General features: G+C 29.0%; 5 protein-coding genes across 6 annotated transcripts in view; all 5 read left to right on the forward strand.

The window, feature by feature from the left end:
• The first annotated feature begins 703 nt into the window (after nt 1-703).
• Nucleotides 704-2,435, forward strand: LOC136985448 (cell adhesion molecule DSCAM-like). The gene is made up of 5 exons (XM_067282736.1): nt 704-930; nt 1,009-1,287; nt 1,368-1,484; nt 1,564-1,734; nt 2,085-2,435. The coding sequence occupies exons 1-5, from the start codon at nt 858-860 to the stop codon at nt 2,099-2,101; spliced, it is 657 nt and encodes a 218-aa protein (XP_067138837.1). The 5' UTR covers nt 704-857; the 3' UTR covers nt 2,102-2,435.
• Nucleotides 2,436-3,258: 823 nt separating this feature from the next.
• On the forward strand, nt 3,259-5,580 carry LOC136985452 (cell adhesion molecule Dscam2-like). The gene is made up of 5 exons (XM_067282740.1): nt 3,259-3,606; nt 3,687-3,968; nt 4,046-4,165; nt 4,249-5,353; nt 5,450-5,580. Exons 1-4 carry the CDS (start codon nt 3,543-3,545, stop codon nt 4,407-4,409), a joined length of 627 nt encoding a protein of 208 aa, XP_067138841.1. The 5' UTR covers nt 3,259-3,542; the 3' UTR covers nt 4,410-5,353; nt 5,450-5,580.
• Nucleotides 5,581-6,754: 1,174 nt separating this feature from the next.
• Nucleotides 6,755-15,420, forward strand: part of LOC136985467 (hemicentin-1-like) — a 130,687-nt gene continuing 122,021 nt past the window's right edge. Inside the window, exons 1-7 of the mRNA XM_067282756.1 lie at nt 6,755-7,193; nt 7,310-7,591; nt 7,667-7,786; nt 7,871-8,017; nt 14,687-14,965; nt 15,031-15,150; nt 15,218-15,391. Of these exons, the coding sequence (XP_067138857.1) occupies nt 7,130-7,193; nt 7,310-7,591; nt 7,667-7,786; nt 7,871-8,017; nt 14,687-14,965; nt 15,031-15,150; nt 15,218-15,391 (1,186 nt within the window). The 5' untranslated portion in view covers nt 6,755-7,129. The remainder of the gene's footprint in view (nt 7,194-7,309; nt 7,592-7,666; nt 7,787-7,870; nt 8,018-14,686; nt 14,966-15,030; nt 15,151-15,217; nt 15,392-15,420) is intronic.
• On the forward strand, nt 10,094-11,576 carry LOC136985460 (cell adhesion molecule Dscam2-like). 2 transcript variants are annotated; one of them, XM_067282749.1, is made up of 5 exons: nt 10,094-10,714; nt 10,808-10,927; nt 11,004-11,177; nt 11,308-11,349; nt 11,447-11,576. In XM_067282749.1, the coding sequence occupies exons 1-5, from the start codon at nt 10,609-10,611 to the stop codon at nt 11,458-11,460; spliced, it is 456 nt and encodes a 151-aa protein (XP_067138850.1). In that variant the 5' UTR covers nt 10,094-10,608; the 3' UTR covers nt 11,461-11,576. The 2 variants fall into 2 exon arrangements, with proteins under 2 accessions (XP_067138850.1, XP_067138849.1); XM_067282748.1 differs by lacking the exon at nt 11,447-11,576 and having other exon boundaries at nt 11,308-11,378.
• Nucleotides 11,436-14,692, forward strand: LOC136985438 (cell adhesion molecule Dscam2-like). Its single transcript, XM_067282726.1, has 9 exons — nt 11,436-11,576; nt 11,663-11,944; nt 12,020-12,145; nt 12,234-12,401; nt 13,240-13,278; nt 13,402-13,680; nt 13,778-13,894; nt 13,982-14,155; nt 14,245-14,692. The coding sequence occupies exons 1-9, from the start codon at nt 11,498-11,500 to the stop codon at nt 14,274-14,276; spliced, it is 1,296 nt and encodes a 431-aa protein (XP_067138827.1). The 5' UTR covers nt 11,436-11,497; the 3' UTR covers nt 14,277-14,692.

Consider the following 15,420-nt stretch of genomic DNA (forward strand, 5'->3'; position numbering starts at 1 on the left):
CGGTTTAATAATCATGCAATATAATATAATTAACTGAAAATTGCGTTTTTTAATATAAATATGTCTTTGTTTAAATTGTTAAAAAATTGTATAAATTAAAGGGGAAGAAGGAAAATATTAAATAAATAATGTCTTTAATATTTAAGATTAAATTCATAATTGTGTTTTAAAAATATGATAAGTACTTTATTTAACTTATAGCTAAATGCATTAGAAATTAAGTAAATTCGTAAAATAATGTTTAATGAACGTAATGTTTTGTCAATTTATAAAGATTTTATCCATTTGTTTTAAGAGTTATAAATTCATTGTAATAATTGGAGTAAATTGATGCCATTTAAAGGATTTTTTCGTATATTTTCAGCCATTAATAATTTTTTATTTGACGATCGGAGCTCTTATTTGCAAATGCAGAAATCTTGAATTAGTAACAAAATTAATCAAAATGACAAATTTAAGAATGTAATATAATGAAATTCTAATATAGAAACGATTGTTTTAATCGTAGTATTTATACTTGTGTTAATTTCAATTCGGTAGTTTATTTGAATTCAAATAGAACAAATTTAAAATAATAAATTATATACTCATAATAAAAATGAATAATAATTTAACAATATATACAAATTATTGTTTTAAAAATATAGCATTTTATAGAAAATTTAATGTACGAGGGCGCTAAGGCGAGTATCAGTGAGAGGCCGTAATGTCTTTGTTAGATATGTTTCTAGATTGGTAACGTATGTTAACAGTGAGCTTTGGATACGCAGAAGGGAAGAAAATGAGGAATGTGTAGATTCTTTAATTATCGGAAAAATTATATCTATTCTCTTATTTGAAAATTATCGATAGATAGGATGATTGTGATGTCGATGCAAAGAAATATTTGCGTACTCGTTTTTGTCAGCTGGATATATTTGTGCACCAGTGGTGAGTGTTGTTTACTTATCAAAAGCATTAACGAATATAGTTCATTAACTTAAGTTAATCTATAATTTATTATTATAGGAAGATTAGAAGTGCAACCTCTTAATTTTCCTAGTATAACGTCTATCGGTGATCGCGTAAGTGTTCTTTGTGCTACCAGAACTGGAGAAAATCTCAGATTTACATGGTTAAAAGACGGAATAGAAATTAAAAAAAGTAACAATATACAAATTCATTCTTATGGCGATGTATCAACTATCGTAATCGACCCAGTATCGGAAGAAGATAGTGGCAATTACACGTGTGTTGTTAAAACAACAAACGTTGTGGAAAGTCGGAGTTCCGTTTTGAAAGTTTCAGGTAATCGTTAATTATATTTTTTTTGTTCTTTATTTTATCTTATAAAACGAGGTATTTGCTAACTATCGATCATACTGCAGTTCCTCCTGCATGGTTAAAAATTCCAACTGATAAAAATGCATTCGTTGGAGAAACAGTTATATTTAACTGCCAAGCATCCGGACGACCGCAACCTCAAATTAAATGGAAAATTTCAAGTATGATTAATTTATATGGCGAAATTTCAAAGCTTAATTATACTAATACATTGTGATTAATTGTCTGATTTCTTTAAAGTAAACGAAGATAATTTTCTCGAAATAACGGGAAGCGATAATTTAAAACTCTATGATAATGGAACAATAGAATTAAATGCAGTATCTAAAGAGGATGAAGGAAATTATCGCTGTGAAATAACAAACGGAGTGGGTCAAGATCTTCAAAAAACTGTTACTCTAAGAGTTAATGGTAATGCCGCGTTTATATATGATATGCAATACATTTATAATTAGTGTATGTATTCAATAAACTTTTTAAAAATATATAGAATATTATTCATAAATCCTATAATACTATAATTCAATATAATATATATATTGAACTAAGTATTTCTAAAATATAAAATTAAAACACATGCTTACCGAATTTCGAGTTCTTAATTGAAACCATGCTTATCCGCTTATAGTGTACATCAATAAACTTCACCAGTTTGTGTTTTAAATTATAAAAATATTTATGGAATATCGGAAAATAATTTTTTTTAGAAATCTGTTTTTCAAAGTAACGAATATAAAAATTTTCTATCAGAATTTATAGAGCATTTGTGGTACAGTGAATTCAGAGGGCGTAGTGGTATATTGGTGTGTTTCTCTTTGTTTGGTTACGTGTAAAAGAAGTTGTTATCGTGATTTTCATTTTCCTTTTGTGGTTTTAATAATAACACTGACATGTATGGAAATTAAAGCAGTGATATGAAATATAATTGCTTAATAAGAAAATTTTAATTGATTCGATTAAGGCAGAATGAAGATATTACATCTTTTACTACTATTAGGGATAGTCTTCTGTGATGAAAAAGGTAAGATAACATCTTTAATGTTCAAAATAACAATTTCCAGGAAATTATTCTGAAATTTATTTGCATTATTGAAATTTTATCATTGTAATATATCCTTTATATGAAAATTGATAACAAAATTAAATTCCAGATGAATTAAAAATTCAGCCGTTCAGCTTTCCAAATCAGCCAATTGCTGGCCAAAGGGTTTCTGTAATGTGTGCAACTACATGGGGTCAACAATTACAGTTTCAATGGTTTAAAAATAATCTAGAGCTTACATCATCTGAGAGGATACAAATCGCATCTTTATCTTTTGCTTCAAACATGGCAATTGATTCTTTAACAGAAGATGACGATGGAAATTATACGTGTAAAGTAACGTCAGGCATTCTCACTGATAGTTTTAGTACAGCTTTATCTGTTTTAGGTAGGGATTTTATTTATATTTACGCATATAATATTAAAATAAATATAGATTTTATTCATAAAATATAATTTGATAGTTCCACCATTCTGGAAAAGCATGCCCGTAGATAAGGAAGTACATCTTGGTCAGACAGTTATTTTATTATGTTATGCTACTGGCAAGCCTGTTCCTTTGGTTACTTGGACAAAATCTTCACGTAAGAATATAAATGATATACATTTCTTGAAAGTTACTTACAATTGAAAAAATATTGAATTTATAGGAAGAGAAGATTCATTTGTTAATATTACACGATACTGATACATTAAAGATTTACCAGAATGGCAGTTTAGTAATAGAGAATGTTATGAAGAAAGACGAAGGATTTTATACCTGTAAAATATCGAATGGTGTCGGGAAAGACATCGAAAAAACTGTTTCAGTAACAATATATGGTAAGCAATAAGTTAAAAACATTGTCCGTGAAATTATATCAGGAAGTGAAATTTATGATTCATAAAAATCATAGATGAATTATATTAAAAATATGTTGACCGGATGGAATTATTATAGTGTTATATTATTATTACATTACTGCAAAAACACTTCCAATTTTGAATTACACGTTTCATCACTGTGGGGCGCTTCTATCTCTCGCATCTCTTTGTATTGAAGTAATCATTCTCGTTTCATACGGAAACAAACGGAGTTGTTTTCTGTTCGGATAAAATGCAATGAAATAAGAATCAAAACAATTTAAATGAAATTTTTAAAAAATTTAGTCGTGTAATTTGATAGAAAGGACGCACAATGAATATGGTTTGGAACTATTTGATGATTAGTTTGATTTTGTTAACAGAAGTCCAGCTGCAAGGTGAGTAGAAGATGAAATTTTAAGGATTTAAAGCATTAAAGTAAAATTTAAAATAATTCTATAAAATTGTGTTATTACAGATTTACCTAAGATACAACCATTTAATTTTCCAAAACAAGTTATACTTAATCAGAAAGTTAGTACTACTTGCACTGCTATGTCCGGGCCTCCACCTTTGGAATTTTCTTGGTTGAAAGATGGAAAAGAAATCCATACTAAGGATAACCTATCAATTCAAACTTATAAAGATTATTCGGTATTACTTATAGAGAGAGTTGATGTGCAATCTGCAGGAAATTATACCTGCACACTTTCTGCTTCTAGTGGAGTGGATAGATATACAGCTTCTCTAGAGATCAGAGGTAAAATTGATTTTATAATAATAGTTTTTATTCATAAAATACAAATATATAAATAAAGGAGAAAAATATATTTCTAGCTCCTCCCAAGTGGATAAAAGAACCAGAAGATAAAGACATAAAAGTTGGAAGCACACTTATACTGGAATGCGAGGCTACTGGATTACCCTCACCAGATGTATCTTGGATGAAACTAGACGGTGAATCTCGTAATGGTTTCAAATTTATTTAGAAAACTCCCTGATTTTGTTGAATTAAAGAAAAAAAACATGCTTTTATAAAGGTGTGCTAACAAATCAGAAAGAAATCAAAATTGGAAATAATAAATTAATTATCGAGAACGTTCAAGATTCAGACGAAGGTCGATATATCTGTGAAGCTAGAAATGGAATTGGAGAATCTTTAAATAAAGAAATAACTGTATCCGTTCGTGGTAAGAAATAATAATTTAACTTTCGTAAATAAACTTATCGTTAATGTTTCCTGCCGTTTATCTATATTCATATCTATTTAGTACAGTTTTTATTTCCTATGCAAGTTTTGCATATTTTAATTAATTCAATTAAGAAAATACATACTGCAATTAATTAGTAATTTAATACGATTGAAAATAATAGTGTATTATTAGATGAATTCTTATTCAATAACTTTAAACATAAAATAATTAGAAGTTCGTTAAACACTAAAAAAAGGGGAATAAAAAGTGTCTTCTCATTTCGTTTTTTTTCCACACCTCAGTAATGTAACAATCTTTATGACACAGTCGACCTTTATCTAGAGACTGGTCTGTCTCAATATGGTGACAATTAGTTAAAAATTTTCCTCTGGCGATGATACGATAGATGTATATTATTGATATTGATAAAAAAATTATTTATCAATATCGATTTTATATTTAAACTTAAGTTTTTGTATCTATATGCTATATTTGTGTTGTTTATTATTGATATCTGTGAATCTAAAATGCTGCAAATTCATTTTATTTTATAACTTATCATGAGTATATTCATTATAATTATTTGAAAAACATTCATCAAAAAAATTTTTATATTGTAGTAAGTATATTATAAAGCAATATAAATATATTTCCAAGTAAGCATTTAAAAATTATTATTGTTTTGAAGCAAATTTCGACGTTGCGTGGCGCTCTTGCAAGCTCTTTAAACCAGATAGCGTCTCAGCATTATTTTCAATAGCCTATAAACTTATGTAGCCGAGAATACATAAGAATGGATTATTGTGATCGAAAATGTTGATTTCAAAGATGAAAATTTGCGTACTAGTAACAATATGTAAGTTAAATTATGCTTCAAATGCCAAAATGGCGTTACTCTTTCCAGTAATCTCTTTTGTGTTCTTTGGCCAACTGTTACAAAGCATGTCAGAACGTAAGTTAATTGTTTGCATTCGATTTGAAGCGGAATCCGAAATTAAAAGTTTATTTTAATACGCTAATACTCAATTTCTATAACGATATATTTTAGAATTACCACAAATACAACCAATAACATTTCCTAAACAAGTTATTCTTGGTCAGAAAATTAGTACTGTGTGTTCTGCTATCTCGGGAAATTCGCCTTTAACGTTTTCCTGGTTGAAAGACGGACGAGAAATTAACGATAACGATGAGATATCGATTCAATCGTTCAAAGATTATTCGGTATTATTTATTGAAAAAGTAAAAGTTCAGTCTGCAGGAAATTACACTTGTGTGCTTTCAACTTCGGCTGGTGTAGACAAATATACAGCGACTTTAGAAGTTCAAGGTACATAAAAATAAATTATAACATAATTAGATATATCGAATGTTGATGATAATCTTAAATACCATTTTATGGTAGCACCTTCAGCATGGATAAAGCAACCGAAAGATGCCGATGTAGTTGTAGGTAGTATTCTGGTTTTAGAATGCGAAGCTACAGGCTTACCCTTGCCAACTATTACTTGGACCAAAGTAAATGGTAAAATAGTCAATTCAAATAATCGATTATATTTAAGTTAATTACTTTAATAGTTATTTACTTTAAAAGGGGCATTTCCCGATCAAAGAGAACCAAAGCTTGGGAAAAATGAATTAGTTTTAGAAAGCATCAGAGATGTAGACGAAGGAGAATATGTTTGCGAAACAAAAAATGGAATAGGTGATACTTTGATCCAAAAAGTAACCGTAAATGTTCGGGGTAAGGATCATGAAATATTTATATTTTATTATGGTAAAACATAAGAATATGTCGAGACTATAACAATGATATTGTATAAAAATTTTCCATATTTTAAATAAACTTTTAATACCTTATTATTTTTGTTTTTATAACTAACATCCTTACAATTCTATATCACCAAGATTTATTATATATCGTGATATCAGCAATGTTTGAAGTGTACAAGATCAACACATGCTTAAAATGTTATTAATTTTGTCTAAATTATATATTACTGAATAGAGGTGTACACGTTAGCGCGTGAATTATAATGAAAAAGCATTAGATTTTGTGTATGGGAATATGTTGCTATTCAATAGACTCTTACTTTTCATATATTATTAATATCAGCATGATGATTTTGTGCGAAATGTAATCCTTAAATGCAATATGAAGTTATTCGTTATATCATATTTTTCATTCATAATATAAATAGATGTAGTTTCTTTATATCTAGAATTGATAGCACTAATTGAATTTTACAGTGAATAAAAATAAGGGAATATAATCGGAATATTTTATTAATTATTATTTTTTTAAATATTTTCACAGATTGAATGAAATTCTAAGCGACTATGTTATCAGACTTTTTAATTATAAAAATTTCTGTCATTAGAATATTGAAATATTCAAATTAAAATGTCGATATAATTAATTCGTAAATATTTTTACTATGTAAAAGCGATTAAGGGTTATTTCATTGTTCTATTTAATACGGTATTTATAATGTTCATAATTCTGACACTAGGTGACTTTGTGAGAAGTGAGTAGGTTGGCTTTGTGTGATGTATGTAATCTTTGTTGCGTGGATAACTGTGCCATTGGTTTATAAATTGTCGGTTTTAAAGTATACGTATTAAATCAACAGCGAAAAATGAAGAAGTTCAATGATATTCTGTTAATAAGAAAGTAAGTCGTCACATGACATTGACTCGTTTAAAGCTTTAAAAGTACAGTTTCAAGATGGAGGATTCGACTTCTATCTCAGTGATATTATTGCTTAGTTTAGAGCTGATTGCCTCGCAAAGTAAGTTTCATTCACGTTATAATTTTTAACATTACTATTGTAGAAATTTAAAGTTCAAAAGTAACAGAAAAAGTATAAAATATTTATATTTCATTCAAAAATCAATTTATTTTCAGATTTACCCAAAATACAACCGTTTTATTTTCCTAAGCAAGTAATTCTTGGACAGAAAGTTAGTACAATATGCACAGCTATTGCTGGAGATCATCCTCTAGAATTTTCATGGTTGAAAGATAGCAGAGAGATTCAATCTAAAGATGAACTCTCAATTCAGTCCTACAAAGAATATTCTGTGTTACTTATAGATAGTGTTCAAGATCAGTCTGCCGGAAATTATACATGTATTCTTAAAACATCAATGGGAATGGATAAGTTTACTGCAAATTTGGATGTAAGAGGTAAATATTCCAAATTGTTGGTTTATAAATGATATAACTATGAAATAATTTAAAATTCCGTTTTCGCTACGCTAGCACCTGCAAGATGGATCAAGGAACCGGAAGATAAGCATGTTACCGTGGGAAGTTCGGTAGCCTTGGAATGTGAAGCTACCGGATTACCCTTACCGACAGTTTCTTGGAGGAAAATAGATGGTTTGTCAATAGTCCATAAATAGCTGTCGAGAGTATCGAAGTTCTAGCCTGATAAATTCATTTAATTATGATTTTTTGGTGAAGGAGGTTTATTTCAAGAAGATTCCAAAATAGGAAAAAATGATTTATCCATTGAAAATATAAAAGCTATAGATGAAGGAAAATATGTCTGCGAAGCAAAAAATGGAATTGGTGATCAATTAAGTAAAATAATCACCATTATTGTACGTGGTAAGAAAATTTATTTATTCAAAATATTATATGATACAATTCTAATAAACAATGCCAAACAATAAAAATTTATGGCTCTTTTAATTTTTAATACCACTTAGTTTTTTATTAATTTATAATGTAATGTAATTCTTGGATATTATATTCAACCATAAAGTAATTAGTAATATTAATTTATAACTGAATATTGTAAAGTTTTATTAATTCTGAAAGTAATATCTAATGTAAAGGTTTACATAAAACACGTAATTCTTTGTCCACAAATAAATGGCGTAGTATAAAATTTTATTAAGCTAATTTTTGCTATTTTGAAAAAATTTATAGTTACATTTATATTACTTCCAAGATAATCAGCATATTTTCAGTAAATTTCATATATTTCATTTACTATAAAAATAAATGTCAGTTTTTAGAAAATTTATAGTATGACGAATTTATTGTAACAGTTTACTAATTGATTGTAAATAGACATAATGAAATTCTCGCGTTAAATTAAATTGTAGTACATTAATAATACTGTATATTAATATTTATTAATTATATATTTTTAAGTGTGAATTTATATAATTGTACTTTTTCAAAATTTCAATATTCTGAGAATTTAGAGAAATGAATTTTTGTTTTATGTTACAACGTTTGGTCGCTGCACGGCGCTTCCTTATATCAAAACCAGAGAATGTTTTCTTTGTCATTTTCGAGGTAACAGGAATTTCGCTCTTCATTAAAGTTGTTTAATGTTTGTGTGTGTGCTATTACAATAGTCAGAGATAAACGTTTTCTAATTTTATAACGATTATTTGAATTATTCCACGAATGTAAACAGTGAAAGTTTGCTAACAGCATGGCGTATACATTGATAGTGGCTTCAGTCATAATCGTTGAGGTTTTGTCGCAAGGTAAGCTATATACAATTTTATTGTTTCTTAATAAAACGAAAATTCTAGTTATACATTTACAAATTTTTATGTAAATAAACTGTTAAATGATTTATTTGAAATGTAATTGATTATTACAAGATCTTTGGTTTTCTTTCTAGAAGTGCCAAAAATACAACCATTTAATTTTCCGAAACAAGTTGTTCTTGGCCAGAAAGTCAGTACAATATGCACAGCAATTTCTGGAAATCCTCCTCTAGAATTTTCTTGGCTTAAAGATGGTCGTGAAATTAATGATATTGATAAAATTAGTATACAATCTTATAGAGATTCTTCGGTCTTACTCATAGAAAAAGTAGAGACCGATTCTGCAGGAAATTATACGTGTGTGCTTACTACTTCGTCCGGGATCGATAGATTTTCTGCAAGTTTATTAGTAAGAGGTATTGTCTGGCATAATTGTTTTCCTTAAGTTTCTCTGAAGACACTTCTTATTCTGATAATAAGATAAAGGTATCAATCTGAAACTAAATTTATTTCTTCTAGCGCCAACAAAATGGATTCAAGAACCTTCAGATAAAGATGTAGTTGTGGGAACTTCACTAGTGATAGAATGTGAAGCGACAGGTTTACCTCCTCCGAATGTTTCTTGGAGGAAATTGGACGGTAAATAAAATTTATATTGAATTTTTTTTATATGTAAACAAGCAAAACGTTTATTAATTTTGTTTTCCTCCAAGGAGCATTGTCTCTTGAGTCAGAATCACAGACAGGGACGAATTTATTAAATATTGAGAATATTCGAGATGTAGACGAAGGCCAATATATTTGCGAGGCTAAAAATGGAATAGGAGATCCACTAAATAAAATAATATCTATTACCGTTCGTGGTAAGATTATTGTTTTTGTACTCTGTATTGAAAATTATCAAAGTTTTTTACATGAATTTGTAGTATGTCAATAATAAAATTATTTTAATAATGTTTAAAGCAATAGATTCGTTAACTTTCAGTTCCGTTAAAAGCTATATAAATTAGGCGGTATAATTTATACAGATATAATTTAAAAACATTAATTCGAGAATATGATAAATTATTATTTACATTAATGTTGGATTATAAGAGGGAATCAATATATTCGTTAACTTTCGATGAACACATGAATAGCGTTTTCCTTATATATCTGTGCAAAATATTGGTTCAGGACTGTTTTGAAAACCGGAGGGCGCTGGGAGCGAGTCTTTGTTTAGTTATGGATGCTGGCTTGGCTAGAAATTTATTTGTGCTGATACAATCTTTAAGATTAGTATTTAATGTTGATCGAGTGTGTTGTTAGAAATTATTCCTTTCATACATGTTATGCACTGTTCAAGAAGACATTGTTCAACGATATAACTATTCAAAAAATGATTTATAAAGTCATAGTGAAAGTATTGGTGATTACTTTCTTGTTATCAGTTGGAACTGGTAAGTAAATTTTAAATAAAATTAATTTTGAACTTAATGAGCTTACTATAATATTTTAATAAAATCGATTTTTCGAATAGGGCAAAAAATAAGACCATTCAACTTTCCAAAAACGGTGACTTTAGGAGAAAGAGTTACTACGATTTGTGCCACAAATAGTGGCGATGATTTAGTGTATAAATGGTATAAGGACGGTAAAGAAATTGATGCAGATAAAAGAATTCAAATATTAAATTACGCAGCAGCATCCATGCTGGTTATCGAAACGGCTGAAATAAACGATAATGGTAATTATACATGCACTGTAACGTTACCGTCATCATCCGATAGTTACAGCGCTATGCTTAAAGTGTTAGGTAAGTTTGTAATAAAATTAAATAAAAATAATTTTTTAAAAGATTTTAAATTATGATATAGTCTTTTAAATCTCAGTTTTATCGTATATTTAGTTCCAGCTGAATGGATTAAACAACCATCTGACCAAGATATAGCTAGTGGAGACACAGTTTCATTTTTATGCCAAGCTTCGGGTGTACCGCCTCCGAATATCATTTGGAAAAAAATTTCCCGTAAGAAGAACAATTAATAGTCTGCATGCCATATAATATATATAAACATCAATCATATATATGGTTGTTCCTATAGATTTAAATCAGAATAGCCTTGAGACAATTATGACTGCAGATAATATTGTAGTCTCAACTAACGGTTCGTTGATCATCACTGATATAAGAAAAACACAAGAAGGATTATATAGATGCGAAGTATATAATGGCGTCGGGGAAGTATTGAGTAAAGATATTTCGATACGCGTGATAGGTATGTAAATCGTTAAATATTTTTATCTTGATGTAAAAATAATTGATGTAACGATGAAATAAATTACTGAGTTGAGTTTGAGAAAAAATATTTTCGAGATCTGTATGGCAATTCCTATTCCTGACGAAAGGAGGCGCTGGAAAGAGATATTCTTTGTGTGAAAGGCAAATAGGTAAGTTACTCGTCTTTTCTAAATTCTGATGTTTTTGTTAAGATGAAGTCTTTTATGTATTAGAAAAAACAGCTAAATGAAAATAAATTTATTTCAGAGTTGTACAGATGATCAGAATCGGTTAAATATGCGGTTCTGAGTGGCGATAATGGAAAATAATTACTGGAAACTGCCGTTACAATTTCTTTTAACCAAATGGTTTATTATACTTGTGTATTGCTCAAAAGGTAAGTAAAGAAAATGCTCATATTACAACAGAAATTCTAGTTTTTAAATTCGATTATTTTGAAATTAAAAAACACGAGTTTTGCAGATGAACCCCGGATTCAACCATTTAGCTTTCCCAACGAAGTAATTTTGGGACAAAAAGCGAGTGTCTCTTGCACAGCTGTAGCTGGTTCTCCTCCTTTACAGTTCGTTTGGCAAAAAAATGGTCGTGAAATAAACCCATCATCTAAAATCATTATTAGATCCTTAGGAGAAGTTTCAGTAATTATTTTGGAAGCAGTTTCTGTCTCTGATGTTGGAAATTATACTTGTTTGTTGAAAAATGTAATAGGTACAGATAGTTACACAGCATCACTTTTCGTCAAAGGTAAGGCGAAATATTCGTTATTTTATCGGTCACTAAACAAATAGCGTAAAAATCGAATTATTAAAATTCGCATAGCACCTGCGAAATGGATCAATGATCTAAGTGACGTCGAACTTGTAATTGGAATGAATAGAAGTATCGAATGTCAGGCTTCTGGCTTGCCTTTACCTGTCGTTACGTGGAAGAAAGTTATAGCCTCTGGTATTTATATTTATAGTTTTAGGTTTTTTTTAAAAAAAAAACCAATTTCACTCTTAAGACTGATTTATAAAGAAACGAGTGTATTTAGGAAAAGGCTCCGAATCTTCGATAATAGTTGAACATCAGAAAGCATCCGAAGGAAGAAGTCAACTACTTATCGATAAAGCAGATTATAAAAATGTTGGCTATTATGTGTGCGAAGCATCTAATGGTGTAGGAGATAAGCTATCGAGAAGCATAGCATTATTTGTACGTGGTAAGATAAGACTGCTGTATCTGATTTTTGAATTTAATAATAAATACGTTTTATTATATTGTATAAACAGATTGAGATGCTTTGAATAGATCAATTTCTTGTGTAAAAATTTGTCTGAGTGGTATAGTTTGCAAAAGGAAAAGCTTATATTTGAATTATATCGCAAGGTTTTATAAATTAAGTCTAAAAAGTGGAGAGTTAAAACTGAAGTTTTGTATTAAGGCAGAATTTTTCATCTTAAAATATTCCATCTGCTCTTTATAATATTAGCGCAGATGGAATATTTTAAATGAAAAATTTTGCGACTATGCATCATCATCCATAATTTCTGTTGCTTAGTGACATTCGTAACGATATCTCTAAGCAACAGAAATTATAGATGATTTTCCTGCGGTGAAAAAACTTCAAACAAAAACAGAAAAATAATTTAAAAGCAATTCTGTTTATGCGTGTTAACAGTATAGTAGATACATTATTACAATTTTTATTATTAAATATCGATGTTATATTTATGCAAATATTTCCCTGACATTGATTAGTTTTATAATTTATGTATTAATTATCACAATTAATTATTAAAAATAAAAGTAAAATCTCTTGAAATTCTGGATTTTAAAATTATTACGCGTCGCAAAACTCAACTTTCGATGTTTTCAGATGGCGCAAGGGCAGTTCTTTGTTTTCGTGAATACTGCTCGCCATTTTAGGAGCAATTCTAAATACAAAATGTTGTATAAAACGAAGTGTTTTGTTTTAAAAAATTTATCATGATATTATTTTTCTCTTGCCAAAAAAAGGAAATAAATTATGATGGGATTTAATTCATATATCTTGATAGCGCTTGCTATTTTATACTGCAGAGCTGATTTACAAAAAGGTGAGTTTGCTTTCTAAATATCAAAAATAAATAATTTAAATTATTAGAAAATACTCTTGAAAATTATAATTTTATATATCACAGATGGCTGTAAATTTTGTAAATACAATATATGTTTTCTAGGTAATTTGAAAATACAGCCTTTCAATTTCCCCTCTCCAGTCATAATTGGTCAAAGAGTGACGACAACATGTAGTACAACTTGGGGAGAAAAGCTTCTATTTTCTTGGTACAAAAATAAAGAAGAAATTGAAAATAAAGGACATATTCAGATTCGTTCTTATGGAGACTTGTCAACTATTGTCATAGATCCCGTGTCGGAAAATGACGATGGCAATTATACTTGTATAGTGATGTCTGAAGGATTAACTGACGCTTATAGTACAAGTTTGAATATTTTAGGTATGATTTATGAAAATTCAATGAACAAAAACATATAAATTAACTCTTGATATATTCCTTAACAAAGTTTAATGATAATGAAAACTTTTACTTTTAGTTCCTCCAAAATGGATTCACAAACCTCAAGATGCAAAATTTGTTATAAACGAACAGGCAATTCTTCCTTGCCAAGCTTCTGGCAAACCTAGTCCAGCAATTAGTTGGATGAAATCCTGTTAGTATTTAGAGCTTCTAAACATACATTGAAAATATATCGTCTAAACTATTTCGAAACATAATCTGTAACTTACATTAATTTCAGTTGGTTCCGAAGAAAGATATCTTATGATTCAAACGAATGAACGAATTTCCATTCTGAATAATGGAAGCTTAGTAATAGATTCTATACATAAAGACGACCAAAGCTTTTATAAATGCCAAGCTACAAATAGTGTCGGAAATAATCTAGATGTTACCATATTCTTAAATGTTATTGGTAAGATCATTTGTTTTAATAAATACTACAAAATTTAGAACAGTTACCGAAATTAAGGCGATTTATTAAATCATTTATAATTATTTTAGTTGCGAATTTTGTATGTAGAATGGCGCTGTGATCAGTTTGTCTTTGTTACTGCAAAGCGTTGTTGCTTATAGTTTCACAAATGCATTCGGAAGGAATACAATGGTTTCGTATAGTTTTGTGATACGTATTTTAAAATTTCCACGATGAAAGTACGTTTTTATATGTGGTGTACGCTTGTTATACATCTCTTTTGTTTCTGTCTAGGAAATGGAATTGGTAAGTGTTAAGTTTTATTTGTAACTTTCTGTAATGCATAGTAATCAATGTTTAAGTGCATGAACTAAACTACACAAGTGATTTATTTTACGTTTTATATTTTAAATTATAAGATTAATCTTCTCAGAAGAAAAATATGTTTGGAAATTTTATTTATAATTCTAAATTATAAATTGCTAAATTTGTTATTACGATACAAATAAAAATAATATATTTTTGATTCAGGTGAACTGAAAATTCAACCATTTTATTTTCCAAATGACGTAATTCTTGGTCAGAGAATAACTACAATTTGCTCCACAACTTGGGCATATAAACAAGAATTCGTCTGGTATAAAAATGGTAAAGAATTGCAAAAGGATGAGAAAATTGAAATTCGTATGTTTGCCGATATGTCGACTATTATCATAGACCCTATTTCGGAAGAACACGCGGGTAATTACACTTGTACTGTTAATGCCGAGGGTCTTTCCGACAGTTATACTACTCCGTTAAAAGTATTGGGTAAGTGTCAAGAAAATCATACACCGAAAATAAGATTTCAATACGTATTTAACCGTTATATACAGTTCCGGCAGTCTGGAATTTTGTATCCAAAGATCAGGAAATTCAAATAGGCGATACTCTGTCTCTGACATGTTCCGCCTCAGGAAAGCCGGCACCCACAATCACTTGGAAAAAAGCTTCAGGTAATAAAAATATTTTTCCCTTAAATATTATTTAAGTAGTCTGATTTTTAAAATCGGTATTTTTCAGTTGTCACTCCCGACGTATTCAACAGTATTGTGATGAAAGACGATTCAATTATATTACCCAATGGCACACTAATTATAAAATCAGTTACTAAAGACGATGATGGACATTATAAATGTCTAGCTAACAACGACGTTGGAAAACCGATCGAAAACGACGTTTCAGTAAGAGTTATTGGTAAGAGCAAAAAATCACAGAATAAATTC

This window comes from Centruroides vittatus, unplaced genomic scaffold (assembly GCF_030686945.1).
Source record: "Centruroides vittatus isolate TY-2023 unplaced genomic scaffold, ASM3068694v2 contig_970, whole genome shotgun sequence".
In the NCBI taxonomy this organism is placed as follows: Eukaryota; Metazoa; Arthropoda; class Arachnida; order Scorpiones; family Buthidae; genus Centruroides; species Centruroides vittatus.

What these genes read in the sequence shown, in the direction of transcription:
- LOC136985448 (XM_067282736.1), top strand. Translation starts at nt 858, where the DNA reads ATGATTGTGATGTCGATGCAAAGAAATATTTGCGTACTCGTTTTTGTC. An exon ending in GATATATTTGTGCACCAGTG is followed by an intron (nt 931 to 1,008) that starts GTGAGTGTTGTT and finishes TTATTATTATAG; the next exon opens with GAAGATTAGAAGTGCAACCT. An exon ending in TTCCGTTTTGAAAGTTTCAG is followed by an intron (nt 1,288 to 1,367) that starts GTAATCGTTAAT and finishes ATCATACTGCAG; the next exon opens with TTCCTCCTGCATGGTTAAAA.
- LOC136985452 (XM_067282740.1), top strand. Translation starts at nt 3,543, where the DNA reads ATGAATATGGTTTGGAACTATTTGATGATTAGTTTGATTTTGTTAACA. An exon ending in AACAGAAGTCCAGCTGCAAG is followed by an intron (nt 3,607 to 3,686) that starts GTGAGTAGAAGA and finishes GTGTTATTACAG; the next exon opens with ATTTACCTAAGATACAACCA. An exon ending in ATCTTGGATGAAACTAGACG is followed by an intron (nt 4,166 to 4,248) that starts GTGAATCTCGTA and finishes GCTTTTATAAAG; the next exon opens with GTGTGCTAACAAATCAGAAA.
- LOC136985460 (XM_067282748.1), top strand. Translation starts at nt 10,609, where the DNA reads ATGCTGGTTATCGAAACGGCTGAAATAAACGATAATGGTAATTATACA. An exon ending in CGCTATGCTTAAAGTGTTAG is followed by an intron (nt 10,715 to 10,807) that starts GTAAGTTTGTAA and finishes TCGTATATTTAG; the next exon opens with TTCCAGCTGAATGGATTAAA. An exon ending in TATTTCGATACGCGTGATAG is followed by an intron (nt 11,178 to 11,307) that starts GTATGTAAATCG and finishes TCCTGACGAAAG; the next exon opens with GAGGCGCTGGAAAGAGATAT.
- LOC136985438 (XM_067282726.1), top strand. Translation starts at nt 11,498, where the DNA reads ATGGAAAATAATTACTGGAAACTGCCGTTACAATTTCTTTTAACCAAA. An exon ending in GAAGAAAGTTATAGCCTCTG is followed by an intron (nt 12,146 to 12,233) that starts GTATTTATATTT and finishes GAGTGTATTTAG; the next exon opens with GAAAAGGCTCCGAATCTTCG. An exon ending in AATTAGTTGGATGAAATCCT is followed by an intron (nt 13,895 to 13,981) that starts GTTAGTATTTAG and finishes CATTAATTTCAG; the next exon opens with TTGGTTCCGAAGAAAGATAT.